The 21,218-nt window shown below is 39.0% G+C and overlaps 5 protein-coding genes across 6 annotated transcripts; 3 read left to right on the top strand and 2 right to left on the bottom strand.

The window, feature by feature from the left end:
- Positions 1-13: 13 nt before the first annotated feature.
- On the top strand, positions 14-855 carry LOC138186538 (uncharacterized). Its single transcript, XM_069126511.1, has 2 exons — positions 14-153; positions 239-855. The coding sequence occupies exons 1-2, from the start codon at positions 40-42 to the stop codon at positions 692-694; spliced, it is 570 nt and encodes a 189-aa protein (XP_068982612.1). The 5' UTR covers positions 14-39; the 3' UTR covers positions 695-855.
- A 530-nt stretch (positions 856-1,385) lies between these two features.
- Positions 1,386-2,343, bottom strand: LOC138186537 (transmembrane protein 179). The gene is made up of 2 exons (XM_069126510.1): positions 2,099-2,343; positions 1,386-1,993 (listed from the first exon to the last, which is right to left on the bottom strand). Exons 1-2 carry the CDS (start codon positions 2,206-2,208, stop codon positions 1,438-1,440), a joined length of 666 nt encoding a protein of 221 aa, XP_068982611.1. The 5' UTR covers positions 2,209-2,343; the 3' UTR covers positions 1,386-1,437.
- Positions 2,344-3,128: 785 nt separating this feature from the next.
- Positions 3,129-11,730, top strand: Atg2 (Autophagy-related 2). The gene is made up of 19 exons (XM_069125330.1): positions 3,129-3,640; positions 3,806-4,118; positions 4,194-4,507; positions 4,580-4,759; positions 4,862-5,086; positions 5,165-5,637; positions 5,707-6,015; positions 6,079-6,196; positions 6,279-6,379; positions 6,458-6,970; positions 7,042-7,320; positions 7,395-7,920; positions 8,024-8,211; positions 8,284-8,786; positions 8,866-9,346; positions 9,421-10,182; positions 10,285-10,559; positions 10,641-10,942; positions 11,006-11,730. The coding sequence occupies exons 1-19, from the start codon at positions 3,467-3,469 to the stop codon at positions 11,243-11,245; spliced, it is 6,276 nt and encodes a 2,091-aa protein (XP_068981431.1). The 5' UTR covers positions 3,129-3,466; the 3' UTR covers positions 11,246-11,730.
- Positions 11,731-12,012: 282 nt separating this feature from the next.
- LOC138186446 (dynein regulatory complex subunit 7) lies at positions 12,013-14,857 on the top strand. Its single transcript, XM_081833771.1, is given in 3 exon segments — positions 12,013-12,729; positions 14,640-14,817; positions 14,820-14,857. Coding segments are annotated over 3 exon segments (603 nt in total). The 5' UTR covers positions 12,013-12,342.
- Positions 14,858-15,835: 978 nt separating this feature from the next.
- On the bottom strand, positions 15,836-20,626 carry dan (protein distal antenna). 2 transcript variants are annotated; one of them, XM_069125345.1, is made up of 2 exons: positions 20,376-20,626; positions 15,836-17,814 (listed from the first exon to the last, which is right to left on the bottom strand). In XM_069125345.1, the coding sequence occupies exon 2, from the start codon at positions 17,638-17,640 to the stop codon at positions 16,210-16,212; it is 1,431 nt and encodes a 476-aa protein (XP_068981446.1). In that variant the 5' UTR covers positions 17,641-17,814; positions 20,376-20,626; the 3' UTR covers positions 15,836-16,209. The 2 variants fall into 2 exon arrangements, with proteins under 2 accessions (XP_068981446.1, XP_068981447.1); XM_069125346.1 differs by lacking the exon at positions 20,376-20,626 and adding an exon at positions 20,098-20,342.
- Between the last annotated feature and the right edge of the window lie 592 nt (positions 20,627-21,218).

The following is a 21,218-nucleotide window of genomic DNA, read 5'->3' as shown; positions in this document are numbered from 1 at the left end:
CAATTTTATATGAAGATCTTATTATATTATACATAAAGAATGAAGTGGATAGTTTTTGGTATCACATTAGTAATATGCAGTTATATAATATCCTGTCAGGATATTGTATTTCCAAATAATGAAGAGATATCTCACGTGAGCGGCAATGCGGCGGTAATTATAATTAAGGGGCATAAGGAAGGAGACGACTAATCATATGATATAACGACATCAGACAATGTTTTCCTTTTTGTTTTAGATAACAGAACGTATTCCAGTGGCTGCACCAAATATATGTCCCAAAGGCATGCTTCTTTATCCTGGAGCTGGAAGTAAAAGTACATGGGTATGCGATTGTAGACCTAGATTTCTATATTTTCCATTGAATGATAGTTGTCATGAAGCATATAGACAAGGACCTTGTGCACCACAGAATTATGTTGTACTTCCTAAGGATAAAGTTATACCAAAATGTGTAAAAAATCCTTGCCTGGAAGATGGCTTAGTACAATATAATAATACATGTTATCCTCTAAGAACTACAGGTGGTCCTTGTGCCCCTAATGGAGTAATAGGAGTGAATGAAACTACATTTGACTTAGAATGTATGTCAACAGACATTGCACCATTCATAATTATTGATCCACCTTTAAGAAAGTGTCCCGTGGGAAGCCGTAGGAATACACTTGGAATATGTAGAGTAATTTTAACCTAATATGTTTCTATTTAACAAATTTCTGTTTTTTTAATAACCTGGTATTTATTTGTTTGGCCTCTTTCATATAATAAATATCAATATATTATTATAATTCTGATATATATTATGAGAATATATATAACATTTATATTTACAAAATATAGTTCTTACTACATTTATGTATGCTTATTTATAACATGGAACTCTTAATTTACATACATACGTTCATGGAATATAATTGTGTATATCTATACTTACAAATATCACCAGTTATATATTACATGTCCTTTATGTAATATATTTCTCAATAATATATTTTAATGTAATTTATATGATTTTTACATACTGTATATACAATTGGGCAGAAATATAATACACAATAAAAAAACTAAAATACTATCAGTTAAATCAAAGATACAGAACCTAAATCCTAATTTAAAGCATAAATTGCAATTTTATACAGTCTTGATATGTATAAACACAAAGATATAGCTAATAAATTTTAAGTATAATAATCTTTTAAGTATAAGCCATATTCATTTCAACATTATAACTTCTTACTTCTGTAAATACAGTTTTTCAACTCCTTAATAGATTAAATGAACCATCTTGGATCACATTAAATGTTTAAGATTATATTGATTACAACAAAGTGTGCGTCTGGAAAACTTATTTCATAGGGTATAAATATTTCTCTGAAGAGTAAGAATAATAGAATAAAAAAATACTACCATTTTAAGAATTTTGAACAATCAAAATTTTTAAGTTGATTCTTGTATTTCGTTACTTCTGGCAGCTTCTATCAATCTTTGTCTTTCTCTGTACATTGAAACCTTCATATTTTCTAATTGATGATATCGTAATAATTTTAGTACTGCGAATACTGACAGGCCAACCCAAATAGATAAACTGGTCCATGTACCAAATTGGACTGCAGCTAATTCAATATGAAAACCAGTTGTGTCTATACCATCAGCTTTGTCAATGTCATTCCCAGCTGCCAATTCGCAAGATGGAAATCTTTTGGTCATACATTGACACCAAGTCATAAATCCAAGCGTAATAATAATTGCAGCGATTAAAGTGATTGTTGTAAGGAATATTGAACTGACAACATCTATGAATGCAGATAGGAAGGAACTGTCTTCTCCACGGTACATAAGCAGGGAAAGCCGATAAATTTGAACCGCAGATGTTAACAACAACATCAAACCAACAAATATCGTGTAATTACAGTACGCTTGTGAGGCCCAATTTACTACAAACTGACCGTCTGATTCTTGCCAAGTTCCTGTTGAGAACAACAGACAATGTCCTCTGTAAACAAATGTTAATCAGTGCATAACATATCTATTTCCATGTATATACATTCTAATAATATTTGTTATATCAAGACTCGGTTTTATTTAGAATGACAACTACCTAAATTCGTCTTCATGCAAACTCATTGGTATGATGATACAAAGTGATAAAACAAGAGCTACGACATATCCAGATATTTGACTAAGAAGTAAGATATTGGTTAGTGCCATCTTTCAAATGACAAAAGAAAATTTCTTTGTTATCTGTAGGAACAGAAAATATAATCCTTAATTAATTTTTAGCAAATTATCAGACAATCCGAATGACAGATCAACCAATTTCCACATACCTGAACTTAGTAAATTATATACAGAAATTAGTAAATTATACACAGAAATTACTATGAACATAGATACATTCAGGCTAGTAAACATTTTAAAAATATCTTGCATCGATTACATTGACTTTTAAAAAACCATGATTAAACGATTAACTTTTAAACGATATTTAAGAAGAGCGAATTGTTTGTCGAAAAACAATTGTTTTGTTTGAAACATGAAAAATACATAACAAATAATTTAAATTGTTAAAGACAAGAATAAAGATATAAATGTTTCATACTTCGATTCGGTTTAAAGAGCAATTTGCATGTGCATTTAAAAAAGAAACACAATAAAAGGAATACATCTAGTCGTTTATCGTACGATCATTTCTTCCAAAAAATCATATTTTTTCATACATATGCATTCAAACACCTATATAGTAATATTATAATAAAAATAATTTTCACCTATATTTTATATGTTTTAAAATTAACGATGAATAAAAGAATTTTCCCTTAAATATCTTTCAAAAAGTAACATTCAGAAAAGCATAGAATATAATTATTTAATTTTATTTCTCAACCTTTTGTATTATTTCATTCGTTATAGAGAAAAAGAAATGAAGATGCTCGCGTTCATCAAAAAAAAAAAAAAAAAAAAAACATGAAAAACAAAAATGTTGCAAAAAAACTATGAAAATAGTTGAACATGATAAAGTTTTTACATAAAATCTAGGAAGAAAAATATAAAACGAAAAATCCATCGATACAAGAAAGGGGAAGGAACATTGGAAAACAGAGGTAACGGTCCATCTCTCTCCACAGTCAGCTGATTTCAGTCAATGAGACACCAGTGTTTCATTTCATAGCGTTTGTCCGATAGTCAGAATTCTATGTATGCAGGCGTGCGTGTGTGTATGCGTGTGTAGTTGCATCCAAAGGAAAATATTACGCAGCTAGAACCCCGTTATATCCGAATCACCGTATTATGTTAAGGATCATTGCACCAAAGTGGACACGTGTTGGAAAGATGGAATTCACGTGGATAAATTGCTATTCCTACACTGTGCCCGAATAACAGGCCTAATAACGAGACGCATGACGAGAGTTACTTTCGAAAATTCCATGTCTTTCATAGATTAGATTGTTAAACGTGGGTAGAAAATATGTCTTGGTTGGGATGCATTCCTTGGTCTCAAGGGATCAAGAAACGAGCTTGCAGGTATCTCTTACAACGATATCTGGGTCAATTTTTGGAGGAAAAATTGACATTGGATCAGCTCACTGTAGATCTGTACAATGGAACTGGTCGTGTAACCAATGTCAGCCTTGATGTACAGGTACTGTCATTTTCTTTGTTTTATGTTTCTTTGTTAGCCCTCGGCTAAAAATAAAGATAAGGCAATTACTTTAGGCCATGCGTGAAGTTATTTGTTTGCCTGTAATGACATTTAAAAGTGAGTAAAAAGATTTATAAATATGCATGTGAATTTTTTTTGTAACAGGCCCTTAACGAAATGGGAGAGCAACAACAACTTCCATTAGAATTTGTTGATGGTTTTGTATCAGAAATGTCTGTTAGCATACCATGGTCAGCTTTGCTTAGTGAAGCTAGTTATGTAGAAGTTACCAGTTTAAGATTAACCGTTCAGCCCAGACAGAGGGCAAAAACTGGAACTTCGATGTTTGAGTCTATGTGGAGCTCTATGACATCCAGCATGCAACTTGCACAAGAGTGTTTACAGGAAGATGCAAAAAATGTTGGAAATTCACAGCCATTAGAAGGAGTTGAATTGTTTGCACAAACAATAGATTCAAGTAAGGATTTGCAAATGTTTCAGAAAAATGGTGATGAGATGTTGTTAAGATATATATAATATTTATGTATTTCAGTTTTATGTAGAGTGAAAGTAAGATTTATAGATACTGTAATACGTTTGGAACATGTGCCACTAGATTCTTCAACGGGGGTTGCAATAGAAATGTGTATAAAAAATCTTGAATATTCAGATGAAGCAGGCTTAGATCCAAGCAGTACTTCATTAGACCCTAGTCAGTCAACAAAAGGATATGTTGTGTCAGCATTCACAACAAAAAGGTTTTATTTAGAAGGTGTGACGTTCCATACAGATGAATTTCCATCTCGAGCGAGAACTTTCTCTAGAAGCATTATAACAACAAGCAGAGGTTCTACACCAGATTCTAAAGTAACATCTTTTACTAGATCTAGCAAGAAAAATATGTGACTGAACATTTTTTGAGGAAGTTGTTCTTTACAGAATTCAGATGGTCATTTTTCTTCTGCACAAGTATCTCCTACTCAAAATATGCAAACTCCTCCAGAAGCAAATATTATTAATAATTTAAGCGAATCAAATCCTATAATGTTTGCTAAGTTAGCAGGCAGACAGGAAATAAGATTAAAATTAAAGCAAGGAGAGGGTGTTTCAGGACCAAAGGTAAAACCTAATTATTAATTTGGTTTATTTAATATAAAAAAGAATAATAGCTTCAAATTATAATGTGTTTGATATGAAATGAAAGAGAACTAATTACTTCAGGTAGAATTAGAAGTGACATTGGGATCCTTTACTTCATTTTTAAGTCCACGGCAAGTGCATGTGTTATTGGAATTAGGGCATGGACTTGCTTCTCCAGATTTAGAAGATGTTAGTAATGTTGCGCCAAGAGCGTGTATGGAAAAGCCTATGGCTGGTAGTGACTTTAATCGCGTCGAACGAGAACTTATTCATCAAATACATCCAACTCAAGGATTACGTTCTATGGTATACTATAAAAGTTGTAATAGTGCAATTTCAAAAAATTGGAAAGAATATATTATGTTTAAAAAAATTTTCTAACAGGATTTAAGGCATGCACAAGGATGGTCGACGGCATCTTTAGATGAGTCAGATAATAAAGACGAGTTTTTACCGATGCGGTTACCTGGTTCAACATCAATGAATGATTCGATCACAAGCAATAATATTAGCATGGACGGGAGTATATTATCTAGTAGTATTAGTTTAAAAAATTCAGCAACAAATTTACCAAAGCAACAGAAACACAGGCATAGTGTGGATAACAGTCCATCTGCAGAAACATCTCATTTTCACGTAAGGGTATCTTCCATAGCTGTAATCCTACTACACGAAGACATACTAACCACGTGCGTAGAAGGAGGTGGTTTAACGTGTTCCAGTATACGTCAGATGAAAAATTCGGCGGACGAATTTTTCAAACAATTAGGAATGTTCAGAGCTGGAGGATATGGAAACAAAGACTTTGATAAGGCATCAAAAGTACTCTTAGATGCTTGCCATTTAAGTCACATTAGGTATCTAAAATTAATATATGACAAATGAAATATGAAACCTTGAATTAAGTCCTTTATTGCTTATTACAGATTACTTGCTGCGCCGTTAGTAATTGAAGGGAGAGAAAAAAATGTTTCATGGTTCTCTGTAGTATCGGGGACACTAACTTTAGCTAGCTTAGAAATTGTAGAATGTTTAATTGATTCAAATAATTCTGGAGCAAACGTGACTCCACCAACTGAATTTGTTGAACTGCTTACATTTCCAAAGGAGGATTCAACGAATTTTGGCTACACTAATAAAACAGACTTTAAAATGAAATTTAAATATGTAGAGCATATTGAAAATACAGGATATGCTCAACTATTGAAATGTGCAGATCCACATACAACAATTGAGTAAGTATATATATGTTTGAAACATGTCAGTTTGACTTAATTTCATCACATTTTTCCTTTTAGTATCGAATTGGAACCGTGCAAAAGTGAAGTGGATATAACTATTGTAGATAGGATATGTGCCCTACTTAATCCGCAACCTATTTGCGTTTGTAATACTGTATCTAGTAATAAGAATACTGTAAGTTACCAGTTTGTATTATTACTATATTAATTTACTAAACTGTGCAGTTTCCATTATTTTCTTGCTATATAATTTTTAGAATCAACAAACTTTATTTTATCAAGCCATAGAAAGTCCCACTTTATCAGACTTTGCTGCTATGATAAAAGTATCTTCGTCGCAATGTATAATAAAATTAAGGTAATTTACATACACGTACATAGAAACAAAGATCCATCGAAATTATAAAACATTTCATGTACAATAATTTAAAAATAGGTTTCCAATACCAGATTTGAGACCTTTGCACGATATGAATCGAGCACCATGGTGGAAGAGATCGGTGAGAACAGATTATATGATTTTGAAAATGACAGATGCACAAATTCATTCTCGCCCGCATTCAATTTTCTCGAAGAATTGTCCGCATTCTGTGAAAAAACATTTCGAAATTCAATTCCGAAAGTTACTGCTTTCGTATGCAGAAACGGAGACAGACGTTCCATTAAATATAGGCAAAGTTACAACTCATGAAAAAAATAATGCATCGTGTCAACAAGTTAACGAAGGATTTGATTGGGCTAGAATAGTTATTACAATCTATCCACAACGTTTAAGCGATCAGCTGGAAGATAGCTCTGAAGGAGAGCCAGATTCTAGTTTCGACGAAACTCTAGAAAATACGCCTAAACATCAGCCATCTCCGTTCAGTTCAAAGCGTGTTATTCATGAATCTGATACCCCTCATTCGAAACCCCCTGCACAAGGCGACAAGAATGATTCGGAACAAAGGTTTGCGTGATAGTATTTTTTAATTTACGAGAGCGTGCCGCGACATATATCTGACACTATGAATTCAACAGAGAGGGCGAAGAATTAATCATACCAGGAAGTCGAGAAGAGATGTTAGAGTTTATGGACGAAGGCATCCGTAGTTCCAGAATACAATTAGAAATTAACTTCCCGTGTGTTTCCGTCCAAATACCATCGAAACATCTGTATGAATTGCTATACAATAGATTCAATACTGATCTTTTTTTATGGAAACCATCGGCGCCAAGACCGAAGTATGGTACGCACATGGAAAATCACATAGGTCTCGATTTGGCATCTACCTTGTTGCAAGAATCTGTTTATCCCAGGTAACCAACATTGAAAACAGATAATATAATTTTTATATATTCGATTAAAAAGATGTATAATTTTCCGTCTTAAGATTTAGCACGTGTAAAAGCAGGATTCAGTATGATTCCGATTCGGACTCGGAGGAAGGGGGTATATTTTATTCTGCAGCCGACAAACATTATAGACAGCATCAAAACAACGTGTCGAGGAATGGCCAGAGCAATCTAGCACTAATTTTGAATATAGATCAAGGCCTTCTCTGTATGTATACTCCTGTTCGTGACTCAATGCGCAACGTCATCCCTGGGCAACAAGGCGAATTAATAATTCGATTAGAAGATGCGACGATATTTTCGGTAACCGCGTACAAAGGAAATTCAAATCTGGGTTACGTTTGCGCCATGATAAGGGGGATGTCTTTGGATCATTGTGGATTAATGACAACTCCTTTGCAACCACCGTCACTGAGATCTATTAATAGCGACATTCCGCAACATTGTCAGAACACTATATATAAAAGCGGGCTAAACGAGAATGTAATGGGAACAAACAATAATGATGACATGGTGATGCTCGCTATTAGGATACAAGCTGCTCATCAAACGCACCGTATTAAAGTTCGTTTCTTTTTTCCTTCTTTTTTTCTTTTTTCTTTTAAACTCCGAATAAAATTATCATTTTCATTAATCGATTGAATAATCATAAGTTGTTTTGAAATAGACTTTCAGAGTAGCGGTAGGCATTGCAAATGCTACATTAAGGCATAGAATGTGTAACACTGGCACATCATGGTTTACGCAGTTAACAGATTGTTTGGACGTAGCCGATCATCCTGTTGCTGGATATTCTCCACCAGGAATATTAACAGAATTACACTTGCATCTTTGGAATTGCATGGTCGATTACAGGTTCTTATTTTCATTGACTTAAGCAATATTCACTAAGCACAATAATGTAATAGGGAATTCACATGATTTCAGACCAATTCATCTGCCATTAAGGTCAATGGTAACTCTTGGTAATTTTAGTGTTTCCAGCAATATTGCTGCGCATACAAACACTTCGACACTACGTTTTATAGCAGAAGATATTGCCTTGTTCATATCTAACAAATTAGGGAAAGGTGTGGATCTTCGTCGCGATTATGTTTGCGTAATGGACGTAGGATTGTTTGAATTGTCGCTGAGATTAAACGATAAAATGTGCGGTGGTGCACCTAGAGTGGATTTAAGGGCAAGCAATAACATGTTGCATATTCGGACTTGCTCAGATTCTGCACGTGCTCTTATTCAATTGTTAACTTATTTTGCCAATGATGGAGATCTTTTGCCGAACATGGAAACCGCCGAGAGTACTATTACCGTACCAAGTTCTGGCGACGAAGAAAGTCTTCTAGGGAATGAGTGTATTAACACTCTTAGTAAGAGTCAAGTTGAACGTGTTAACAGTTTGATGAAAGAGGCAATGGAAGAAACAGTAAAAGGTAATATCAAGTGGTATAAGAGGAAACATCCTCATCTATTCATCCACATATCTATTATTTCGTAAGAATTATGTTACAGGAATACCTTCGAATACAGACGGTAATACGTTAGTGAATGAAAATCAGGTGGAAGTGTTTTTCTTTCCCGATGAGTCTCGTCCTGCTTCACAGACAGTACCTGAAATGTGTAAAAGTTCCGAGAAATATACCAAAACAGAATGTAATATAGAAACTGAGGATCCAAACGAAGATTTTTGTATATTAGGAGAAGAAGCGGGTACAGGAATTATGCCCAGGCATGGTGTTCCAGAAGTTCGTTGGCTTTGTCAAGAATCTTTAAGGATAATAGATAATCACTTCGCGGTTCCACTCGGTAAAACTGATCTACTTAAGGCGCCAAAACATTTCCCAGCTCCAATTTTAAGGTATACCCTTTGTGAAATGACTCTGATCTGGCACATGTACGGAGGAAAAGATTTTGAAGTTCTGCAATCGACAGCCAAGAAACAAGTCAGTATAAATGACATCATGGTTCGTCCTAACACGGCGCCTCAGGATAAGTATGCATCCTAGTCATTAAATATTGACGTGACCGATTCATATGCATTGTACAATATATCATTTACTCTTATAGAACTAGGCCACCATGGTGGGACGGCGTAGCTTTCAATAAGTCTAATTCGAACGAAGTACATTTTGGAAGTGCGCCAAATTCACCACGTGGAAAATGTAAAGAGACAACCGATTGGCAAGTAATGGGAGGTCCTGCCCGTCGTTCTGATATTTTAATGGAACTTCAGTTGAATAAAGTGCGCTTCCAACACGAAGTTTATCCGGAAAACACGACAGAAGCAGCAAGACAAATATTATTGGTAAACGAGATAGAAATCAGAGACAGATTGGCGTCCTCGCATATCAACAAGTTCTTGTATCAATATAGTAGTGAAGCAAAACCGAGACAGTCTCACGCGAACATGTTTGCCATGAAAGCGGTGCATGTTAGACCGGATCCAAGATTAAGTGCTCAAGAATGTTGTTTAAAACTCAGTCTACTGCCGTTGCGATTAAATATCGACCAGGATAGCCTACTGTTCTTGATAGAATTTTTCAACGAATTGGGTAACGGTTCGAAGCAAGCTCAAGAAAATTCTAGTGCACCTAACAATTCGCAATCCGCTCCAGTGTCCAAGCAAGGAACACCGACGCATCACCCACCGGTTATGAGTGTGAACGATTCCGCGCCTAATGCACCAACGCCAACGAATACATCACAAAACGATAGCATAGATCCGAACTTATTGATACTCTTGGAAGATGAATTGATGATCAAAGAAAACAATGTGAAGGTGAAACCGACGCATGAAGTTCACGAAGATTGTCAACCAATATATTTTAGGTAATATTAATAAAATTATAATTAATATTCGAATAATAGTTATAGACTAATGTCCCTTTTTGATATATAATATTGAAACTTGATTTATTTGATTCACGTTAGGAGTGTGATATTTTCCCCTGAAGTCCTTGTTCGATTAGATTATCATGGAAAGCGTGTAGACCTCACTCATGGGCCGTTAGCAGGGCTTCTAATGGGCCTGGCGCAGTTGAATTGCTCCGAATTAAGACTGAAAAGATTAACACATCGGCATGGACTTCTGGGATTCGATAAATTAGTAACGTTTTTACTTTCCGAATGGTTGCAAGATATAAAGAAGAATCAACTTCCAAGCTTACTTGGCGGTGTCGGTCCCATGCACTCGTTAGTACAATTGTGTAAGTATATGTTCGTCGTATTGTAAATAAAATTCAGAATAATGTAATATATATTTAAGCACGATAATATGCTTGTTGCAGTTCAAGGAATAAGGGATTTGTTCTGGTTGCCTATCGAACAATACCAGAAAGATGGTAGGATATTTAGAGGATTACAACGAGGTGCAAACAGTTTCACGACGTCTACCGCAATGGCGGCGTTGGAATTGACTTCTAGGTTGATACACGCTATACAAAGTACAGCCGAGACAGCTTATGATATGGTGAGTCCTGGTCCCAGCGTGAGGCGTAAACACAAGGGACAGAAAGGACGCCGGAAAAGATATAGTCAGCCATTGGATATTCGAGAAGGGATGGCTAATGCGTATATGCTAGTAAAAGAGGTAAATTATTGGAATGATAAAATACTGGAGTATAAGATCGCTAATTTTATTTTTTAATTTCAGGGCTTAGGAGAAACGGCAAATCAATTAGTTCGTGTAGCTAGCGAAGAACACGAACAAAAAGGAGTCTCTGGTGCTGTAGGAGGTGTGTTACGACAAATACCACCGACTGTTGTGAAGCCAATTATTTTAGCTACAGAAGCGACGAGCAACGTTTTAGGTGGTATGCAATCGCAATTAGTACCGGATGCCAGACGGGAGGCAGCTCAAAAGTGGCGGCAAGATTCAAATGACGCGAATTGAAGTTGTTCCTCGGAGCGATGGTATAATTCGATGTTTCGATCGACTTTCGTGTGACACATGAGAATCCATGACGTGAATGAATGAATAATGTTATAGGAGAGAAATGCGGTTGAAGTTCTTTTATCGAGATAAGAGGTATACGAAAGATGATGAGTAGTAAATTGGTTCGATGGTACATATGGCATTACCAAATCTTTTTGGACCTAAATCGCATAAATTTTGAAGAACGCAAAGTCCTTTTTAAAATGATATAACACATTTATAACTAATTATATGTTTCAGTTTCATTGGTCTTGTTACATATTACGAAAAGATCGATCCAATTTGTTATATTTATAGTTTATAAATAAAATATATATACCATCGTGAGCATCGTTTTCATAGCTTGTATGTATTTTTGTTCTAATAACGCGTATGTTTTATACCAATGATATGTATGTGGAAAATTTCATTAATAAAATTATGACGCTTATTATTGCATGCCACTTTTTGCGCGAAATGTAATTTGTTCCTAAAATATAAATTCTAAATATCCAGGAAATCTCTGAATAATTGTGTACGTACATATTCAAATAGAATATAAAATTTATCTACTGCCGATATATCGTTGGTAACTGAAGTACATATATCCACCGTTTACGATCCTTTTTACAGATGTCATAACGAGAAATCCTTGTAAATATAGGCCACCTTGTATCGCAGAGAAAAACTACACATCACATACGATAAAAAGTCTATGCATTATCCGCGATTTTACTAATTTAATAAATGTTGACGCGTGTGTATTCTAATCGTAACACCTAACGTATAAAACGCAACGAAAAGGTTACAACTGATACGTCTATCATATTTTTTTACAGTTGATTCGTGGTTCAAACATGCACGGAAGATGCTGCCGCCTATCGAGCATTCTAAAAATCACTGTATACTGTATATGCGTAGAACACATTGTTTTCATAAGTTACCGTGGCAATAAACAATTCTTAAGGAACTGTTTGAATCATGACTACCTTAGATACAAATAAATAACGATAACAAGCTGAAGTTATAACGGTGAAGTTATTAACCTTACTTCTGCTCTAAGTCATTTATTTATTATGAAATTACAAATGACCGAAGAAGTCGAATATCACGAAAGTCACGAAAGTCACGAAAGTCATGAAAGTTATGAAAGTGTATCAACTTATTTGGAAGAGGAAGATGATAGGTCGAAGAAAGAATCAACGTACGAAAGTCTTCTTGAAATAACGCGAGAGCACATACAGGAAGTGCAACAAGAATTATGTCTAATCAAACTGTGTTGGCCCGAAGTTGACCGCACAAAAGATCTCTACCTAAAAACACTTCCGAATAGTTATTGTAATGTCAGCGATAAAGAGAAGCTGCTCGCGTGGTACGCCGAAAATTTTCGACAACAATTTCACGTGAAATATCCAAATCGAAAACCGCTATTGCTAGCGTGCGAAAATGAATGCGGTGTACAAGTAAGTAAATTATTAAATGTACGATGAAGTTCAGGATTCGAATGAAACTGCGGTCTATGAATGGTTCGTTTCTATCATTCCTCGTTTATGGTTGAAAACCCTAACACCGGATTAAAATATAAAATTTATTTTAAGGCATCAATCCTTTATCACTTTGGTAGAAATTATACATGTTGGAGAAAACGTATTGTCGTAAACTTATAAAATTTTTCAAAAATTACAGAATTGATCGTTTTGACCGTTCAGTTTTAATCATAATATACGTATTATCAAAGATAACATGCTCTATGGAAATTACGTAATTGGATCAAAGTTTGGATCATGGTGATGAATACGTCTTTATGAAAATGTCAGTTGTTTAAATAATTCTATTTTTATTTATATTTCATTTCGTTAAAATTAATCATTTTTTAAGTATTAAAATAAAGGTATTAATCGAGACTCGAACGTTAGTTTCGATTTATCGGTTCCTAAATCCTACGATAGTTTTTTTCAATATTAGGTTATTTATTCAAGACTCTCTTTCGCGTGATCGAAGATTTTTACCTCTTAAAAAACGCAGAGATCGTCCGTTGGAATAGTTACAAATCAATATACGTCGTTGGCGCGATCTCTCGAGCCCTCGCCTACTTGATTTTTAAATATTTCAAAATGGCGAACAATAGTAATGTACAGGGAATTAGTTTGCGTACTCTTTAACTCGATTTATCGTAATTAGCTGAAAAGATTCTCGAATGTTTATATATCTATAACATCATATATATTTACATTATACACTTTTTTCTGCACATTATAACACGTGTTTCGTTATTTTCCTTTATCTAAAAACAGTAAGTAACTTTTATACAAACGAAACGACGTTCGTCGAAAAATATGTATATTCAGTGTCAAAAAAGAAACGATCTGTCTACGCAATCCACCTGCAACGAGTTACTCTTTAAAACAGACTTAACCTGTATTCTCACGTTCAAGTATCTTCCAGTAAAGAAAGTTTCATTTCTCGTTACTCACGACTACGTACCTTCCGGTACATCTTTTCGGTAAAAAAGCATAAGTTAAAGAATTATGCGAATATTCTCTTGTTTCATTTGCTTTTTTTTCGTGTATTCGCTCGATGAATATTTGTTTCGACTCATTATACAAAGGCATTATTCTTCTGTATAAAGATTAAAACCTGTTAGAAATAAAATTACCAGCATCAAGAAATTTTCTTTGAGTCGTTCAAGAGTGTTGTTTTCAAGGGTAACGAGGAATGTCATTCTTGATGTAGACTAAGTTTTTCTCTTCATTATCAATATTTTTTCTTATTCGTTTGTCCTTCATTTAACGTAAGTAATGGAAATACAACTGTGTAGTAGGAATTTTTCTAATACACTCGAAACTCCTTCTACAATCTAAATAATAAAAATAAATTTCGCTATACATTTATTTATATATGTTTCAAATGAACTACAATACATAGTATGCACTTTGCGTACAAGTGCATTGTCACAGTCTTATTTACACGTACTGTCATTCGACAGTACCTTCTATGCTTTGGTTTTTAATTGTGTGTTACTTTTATAAATATAGTTTACTAACCGCAAGATTATTTCCCTTTAACGAACATTTAATGTTTCGCGCGTCATCTGACCGCGATAGAAAGAACAATCGTTTCGTCCGACTATGTTCCCTATTCCAGAAAAACGTATCTAGGAGGAAAATTAAAAAGCAAACTTATAAATGCTTCACATTACGCATAGGAAATAAAAGAAAACAGAACAAAAATAAATACACGGAAAAAAGATTGGTTTTTTCCGAGGGCTGAAGGGGGGGGGGGAATAATCTTGCTGCAATAAAGTAACGCAGAGTAAGAAAAAGAAATTACGAAATAGGAAATGTTTTTACAGTTTAAATCGTTTCTCTTGCAGAAATTCGTGTCTACTACTATCAGACCAAGTACACTGCCATATCCAGAACTGTACACGTGGCAGGGATGCGGAAAATTTGTCAGTGACTATGTCGAGTACGAGCCTCTGGACAAAGCACTCAGTATGGTAAGTAATCAAATGTATTTTCCAGAAACACCTTATTTCATGAAGTTCAGCGACAAAGGTCCTTAATTGTATATGTATACTTTTATATATAATATATAACTTTTCACCGATATAACAACCATCTTTTTGTCACTTTTTTTTTTATTATGATTTTTTTCATTCATTTTACTTGGACCATTTAGTTTCGTGCGAGTCGCGTGCACACATTATTTTAAATCTTATTATTATTTACCATACGTAAATACGCGTTAACAGAACGAGAGGTAGAACTGTTTGGGATAAAAGCTCAGTCCACAATTAAATATCGCGTATATAGTTCGCGTATTAGTTCTTTCTTCCTCTTAGATATATTCACGCAATAATTAGAATGTAACGGCAAAACTAAAATGTGTTCTCGACCGTAGATAATGCAGATTTGCGATCTTGATTCTTGACTTATGGCATGTATAACTATCGCATCGGTCATGATAATGTAACGGGGATTTCGTAAAAAATGTTGAGAACGCAATATCGTCCATCGGCCGAGAAAGAACCTATGATCGATTTCTTTCCGTTTTTTCATCTGTATATGATCGTAAGGAAATTTTCCGCCGCGCGCACACGCACGCACTTAAACTAACGAGTGATAAGTTTAATCGATAATTATACCTCTCTACGAACATTTTATTTTTCGTTATAATTACAACAGTTCATTCATGATTTTGGTATAATCTCTTATGTACAAGATTCTAATAAGAAAACTGTAGAATCATTACGATCCATTTTGATTTAATCCGACTCCTATATAAGGTACCTCGAAAAAAAGGAACAGAAAAGAAAAATGTCGGAACAGAAAAGAAAAATGTCGGAACAGAAAAGAAAAATATCGGAACAGAAAAAATGTCGAAAATATAGAACAAATGGAGCGAAAAATAATAAATGAACGTAATTTATCGAACATGAGAGGCATGCTTGAGAAATGTATGGATCGTCTTTGATTCGTTCAAATTAAATTGACATAATAAGAAGTCCGTTAAACATGATAGAAGGCAAACACTGGTTTTCCCTCTTCATCCTTCTTTTTATGCACACATACACACACACGCAGGCGAATCGGAAACACAAGGTGTACTAATAATCCTCGGGAATCGGCACGAACGAAACGACAAGAATAAAAAAAAAGAACGAGAAAAATGAACGCGTCGCTTCAACGGGACGTGGAGAGTTTGACGACGACGACGGCGGCGACGACAACGGTATGTCGCGTACAATAACGTTCGAAGAGCAACAACGAGCAGTAGTTAGCTACTCTTGTACAGCCATTTTCTGTGTTTGTTTGGTTGTCTGTTTGTGTTTCCGTTCGATTCTACCTATCTTTTTTCCACCTCATTAGTCGCGCGACGATCGCTAATACACTTTCTCAATATATAACTAGCATCACAGTTTGTGCCTCTTCCCTTCTCGCCTATTTTCTACTTTGTTTCGAACTAGACGATGACTTCTTTCTATATGCTTTCAGACTGTCCAATAGATATTTGAACTGTATGATTTGAAGTCTTGTAACCGACGGATCGGAACATTTGTCCATTAACCATTTCAAGAACATCTCGCCGTGCCGGATCGCTTCCTCGCTGTTGCACGGCACATCTTCGGCATTCGCCTCGTGGTTATCCGTGGGGGGGGCGGCGGCGGCGGCGGGTGCGGCGGCGGCGGCGGCGGCGGCAGCGGCGGCGGCAGCGGCAGCGGCGGACTCCTCCTCCATGTTCATGTTTCGTAACACGTTCTCACTGTTGTTGCTACTAAGTACATTGTCGAGCATAGCCCTAGTCTTGCAGGGCGATTTCTTGGCGACCAGACTGTGCGCTGGCGGCGGCGACGACGTTATTAACGGGAAACTGCACTGCTTGTACCACTGCCAGAACCACGAACCGTCCTGCTGGTTGATGCTCGGATTGAAACTCGCCGACTGTTGACCGAGTAGCTGTTGCTGCTGCGTCAGCCACAGCCATAATGCCTCGTCCACCTTCTTGTTGTTGCTACCGCTGCTCATGTTCCCGTCCTTCCTCGGCTTGCTGCTCGATCTTGGAATGCTATTGGTCTCGTTTGTTTTCCGGGGAGACGCGGGCACGGGGGTAGATGGCGCTTCTGCGGCAGGTGGCAAACTCTTTCGTGTGCTGCATGATTTTGCGACCACCGAGTCCATTTGCGTCGGTGCGATCGCTGAAAGACTATGCCTCTTGTTACTATTGGTAAAATTACTCATGTTCGCGAGACACGCGTTTCCGGTGTTCTTTGTGTATTGAAGCCCGTTCTCCACGAGACCGACGGTGCTGCCGTGCGACAAGGCCGGCGACATACTCAACAAATTTTTGGCAAGTGTGCCGGTTGCGCCTGATAACAGTCCCAACTGTTGCAGAAGTAACGAACTATTTTCGGGTCTCATGCCGGCCATGCTGGTCATCAGTCCTACGTAATCGATCTTCGGTTTGTTATCTGGTTTACCATCCGAGTCGGTACAAACGTCACCCACAAACGACGTGCTCGCGCTCGTTACCGATGTCTGTTTATCTATTTTCGGCTTCTTCGCACAAGGACTCTCGTCCTCGCTCGACAAATTGGTCGAGCCACCGGCCAAGTTAGCAGCTGTCACGTTCGCGCTGGAAGACGAGGCGGGCGAGTGGGCCTCGCTATCCGGTGTCGAGGAATTTCTTGCCATGCCCCTGATCTTGTGCTCGGATTTACACCATCCGCGTAACGTTGACTCCGGTACACCGATATCACGAGCAACCGATGCTTTGCTCTCTCCCTCGTGGACCCTCTGTATGGCTTCCATCTTCTCCGAAGCGGAAAGCGCTCTTAAGGGGCGCTTACCCGGTCGCGCCGATTCACCTCTCATTCCGGTGAGGCGACTATCTTTCGCGCCTTCCCGGAAACGATCCTCGTAAACTCAGTCCTCTGTCGTCTTGATGCCTTCGTAGATCACTTGCAGATCTACTTTGGCGGTTTTGCGATCTGCGCCACGCGACTTATCGCCAATCTTCAACGCCTGATGAGTCGTCCTCGTAAGCGCCTGTAAACGTTAAAGAGAATTGATCAGTGTCAGTGTCTAAAGGTTTTTGCCGCATGTCACGCTTAGCACGATTTATCGAGCGCTTCCAAGAGAACGCAACGCAACCGAGGAATCGCGCCAACTCTATCCGAAATTACTTTACGAATTCGCTAGGAACAGAGGTTGATTTCACGAAATGAATAACGTCGAGGAGGAAAATGCATCGAGTGTGGTAATATCGACCGTCGAAGAAAATGTCGATGAGAAAGAGATGGGAATGGGCGATGGAACAGAAGTTTCGGGAAATTCGAAAATGTCACGATGCTCGAGTGGAATTGGAGCGCGACGAGCGATGACGGGTGTTTCGCGTTTGTCCTTGACGGCCGTCCTTTCGTCGAATCGTTGCGTCGAGTCTGTATGTGTGAGTGTCTTTTTTTATTGGCACTGTCCCTTTCTCGCGAGCCGGTCGTCGGTGTATCTCTGTCGCTGGCTCGAGAGTTGCGAACGCACGCACAACAGCGAGCGAACAGAAGACACGACTGAGAACAAAGAGGAGGCACTAAGCATTCGTACACCGTTTGCGCGAAGGAGACGAAGAATAGGCGCACGATCGTCAGGGCTCGCGGACGACGAATATATACAATACACACGTTCGACGAGAGAAAGAAGGATAGAAGGCGACAAAAAGAGAATTAAACGAGACAAACGAACGAGGAAAAAGAGACGGCGATGTATCCGAAACGCACTCTTCGAAACGCGACGACGAAAACTGAACTAATCTGAGTACGGCTACAGCTGCCCGGTACGACCTCTCTCTCAGAGACACGATATCGCGTGTGTCTCTAGTTGCGTCTCTGTCTCGCACGAGTTCATCTTTCTCATTCCTACCACTTATTCCTCGTGGTACAGCAATAATATCGTTTCCCGCGCGGACTGCGGATTGGCTGATGTGGCCGCAAGCGAAGAACACCAGAACACCAAAGCAACGTGCACCGTTTTACTCGTACTAGCGCCGAGACGAGGACGTGTGTTTCGGATCGAGGGAACAAGAGAGAAAAGGGTAGATATGGAACGAGAGAAACGAAGAGATGAAAAGACAGAGAGCAGGAGGCGGAGGACGACGACGAAGAGGTGGTCGACGACGGTGTACGTACGGGACCGAGTAGCGGAGAAGTGTGGCAAACGGAGCGAAGAGAGAGAGAGAGAGAGAGAGAGAGTAGCGCTGCCACAAGCAAGGAGAAGGGAGGGCGGTAGACGAGGAGGGGAACCGCCCGACCGAGTTGTTTCATTCATAAAAAAGTTCTTTATTACTCTCTGTGAGCGCATGTGCTATTCCACGGAGGAGGACCTCCCCCGACCGGCGTAACCACGTTTACACACGGTATTATTTACTACTGCGCGAGATACGAATCGCTGCCACACGCCGTGGCAACGGTACGGCGTACGGATCTCTTCCGTATCGTTGCCCACTGCTATCGAGTTTTCTTTTCTTTTCTATTCGGTACTACGTTCTTTCGACATCGAATATCGGTCATCGGTCAACGTCGTGTCAGAAGCGTTATTCGTCGTCTATTGTCGTCGCGATCGTCGTCTATTATCGTTGTCTATTATCGTCGTCACAGTCGAAAATCGTTGCAATTTCACAGGGGCTGCTTCTCTCCGTATCGAAATCACCTTACTGACGCTTGTCGATTCGAACGAGGCGATCGGTGAAGGACGGTACTCGCGCACACACCAGCACGCACGAGTTCGCGAAGCTCTCTCTTACTTTATCGAGCACGTCGCGCGCGTGTGTCCCCTGTCTCGCGGACAAGCAATTGGAATTCCTCGCGTGTCCACACGCAGGTCCGATATAGTTGGATGGCGCGATCTGGAACGTGAACGTCGATCGATCGCCTTCTCGCGCGTCACAAGACCGCTCGAGGCTTGCCGTGACGTTTCGTGACAACGCTCGGAGAGAACGGACTAGACACAGGATAAAAGAACAGGAGAGGAAAAACATGAAAAAAAGTTTGAACGGAGAAAGCACGTTTATAAACGCGAAAGAATCTTTCCCTCGATCTCTTCTTCGTCCCTTTGTGTTTGGTGTCGCTTTTTCCCCGTAACCGTAACCGAGAAATTCGCGCGAGCGCGTGAAAAAGATTTCGCAAAAAAGTTTCTTCTATTACGGAAGAGTGACATTCAGAAAAAGGGGAACAGAAAAAGAAACTTTCAACTTGGGACTAAAGTCGACGAATTTGGAAGCACTCCGTATAAATGGTGCCAAGCATGGCACGCCGGCACTGATCGATCTTCACTATTCACTTTTTCAATTCACTTTCTTCTCTTCACTCGTAGTCGATCGACTATGAGATCGTCGTAGCGGTGACCCGAAAAAATTTGAACAATTCTCGGATTGCGTCCCGTCGGCGCGTATGCTCGTATACCCGTAACGCGCGTTATTCGTTAAATCGGAAAAATCGGCAAGCACACCGGCGCGCTTTGCTTTTGATTTGAAACTATTCACCGATACGATTATCTTGCCGCGTACAAAATAATAAATAATAGTCGCGTGTAAAAACTGTAACACAAACGATCCTCACCTGATGGTGGATCGACCTCGACTGAACCACCGATGATGCGCGCCGCGTCGCGTAGCTCTTCTCTTGTCGACTACTGAACCTGTGTAGTGATCGTCGCCGATCAGTTGATCCGTCCGGTTCCACTGCTCACAGTTAAATGTTTCGATGAATGTGCACACGGTACACTACAGCTACAGAGCGCACGATGGGGGTGGGGCGCGTGAAACCGGCAACGCACGATGTTCTTCGAACGAATCGCGGCGCTCAACTGCTGCGGTGGTCGTTGCCGGCTTTCCGCGGACTCTCGACGCCGTCTTCTGTTCCATCCCCCTCTCTCTGTTACTCCCGCCCCACTACCCGGACTTCCCCTGGCCGTGCGGCACCGAACCATTCGGCCCTTACTCCCACCACGTCCTTCGGTCCCCTCCGCACTCCGTAAAACTCCGCCACAGCCCAGCCTCTGCGCCTCGCCTTGCCTTGCCTTGCCTTGTCTTGTCTTGCCTTGCCTTACTATTGCCTTGCCATTGCCTTGCCTTGCCTTGCCTTACCATGCTTTGCCATGCCGCGACGCGCGTCTTGCTTTATCCTCGCCGTGCCTCTCATCTTGCCTATACTCTCGCTCTTCTACGCTACCTATCCTACCCTCCCCCCCTTCAACCCCTCGCCAACCCTCGTTCCTCGTTCCATAGCCGCCCTTCCGCCTGCCCCTTCGCGTTCACGTCCTTTTCTTCCTTTCGTCCCTCCGGTGTTCCTCCCATCGACGACGATGTGCTGTCGAACCGCGCTTCTCTCGTCCTTTACCCCTCCGCGCCCTTATCCACTAAAACCCCTCTTCAAGTCCTCGACCCTTGCCGATTCTCTCAA

Source organism: Bombus flavifrons, chromosome 13, assembly GCF_040668555.2.
Source record: "Bombus flavifrons isolate JBK064 chromosome 13, iyBomFlav1_principal, whole genome shotgun sequence".
In the NCBI taxonomy this organism is placed as follows: Eukaryota; Metazoa; Arthropoda; class Insecta; order Hymenoptera; family Apidae; genus Bombus; species Bombus flavifrons.
The sequence above is the reverse complement of the archived record's forward strand: the minus strand, read 5'-3'. Positions and strand labels throughout refer to the sequence as shown.

Bases quoted from the DNA above. Each gene is read 5' to 3' on its own strand.
- Atg2 (XM_069125330.1), top strand. From the start codon at position 3,467: ATGTCTTGGTTGGGATGCATTCCTTGGTCTCAAGGGATCAAGAAACGA. The intron at 9,347-9,420 runs GTATGCATCCTA...TTACTCTTATAG, and splicing joins AACACGGCGCCTCAGGATAA to AACTAGGCCACCATGGTGGG. The intron at 10,560-10,640 runs GTAAGTATATGT...TGCTTGTTGCAG, and splicing joins GCACTCGTTAGTACAATTGT to TTCAAGGAATAAGGGATTTG.
- dan (XM_069125345.1), bottom strand. From the start codon at position 17,640: ATGAGAGGTGAATCGGCGCGACCGGGTAAGCGCCCCTTAAGAGCGCTT.
- LOC138186537 (XM_069126510.1), bottom strand. From the start codon at position 2,208: ATGGCACTAACCAATATCTTACTTCTTAGTCAAATATCTGGATATGTC. The intron at 1,994-2,098 runs GTAGTTGTCATT...ATTTGTTTACAG, and splicing joins TTGCATGAAGACGAATTTAG to AGGACATTGTCTGTTGTTCT.
- LOC138186538 (XM_069126511.1), top strand. From the start codon at position 40: ATGAAGTGGATAGTTTTTGGTATCACATTAGTAATATGCAGTTATATA. The intron at 154-238 runs GTAATTATAATT...TTTTTGTTTTAG, and splicing joins ACGTGAGCGGCAATGCGGCG to ATAACAGAACGTATTCCAGT.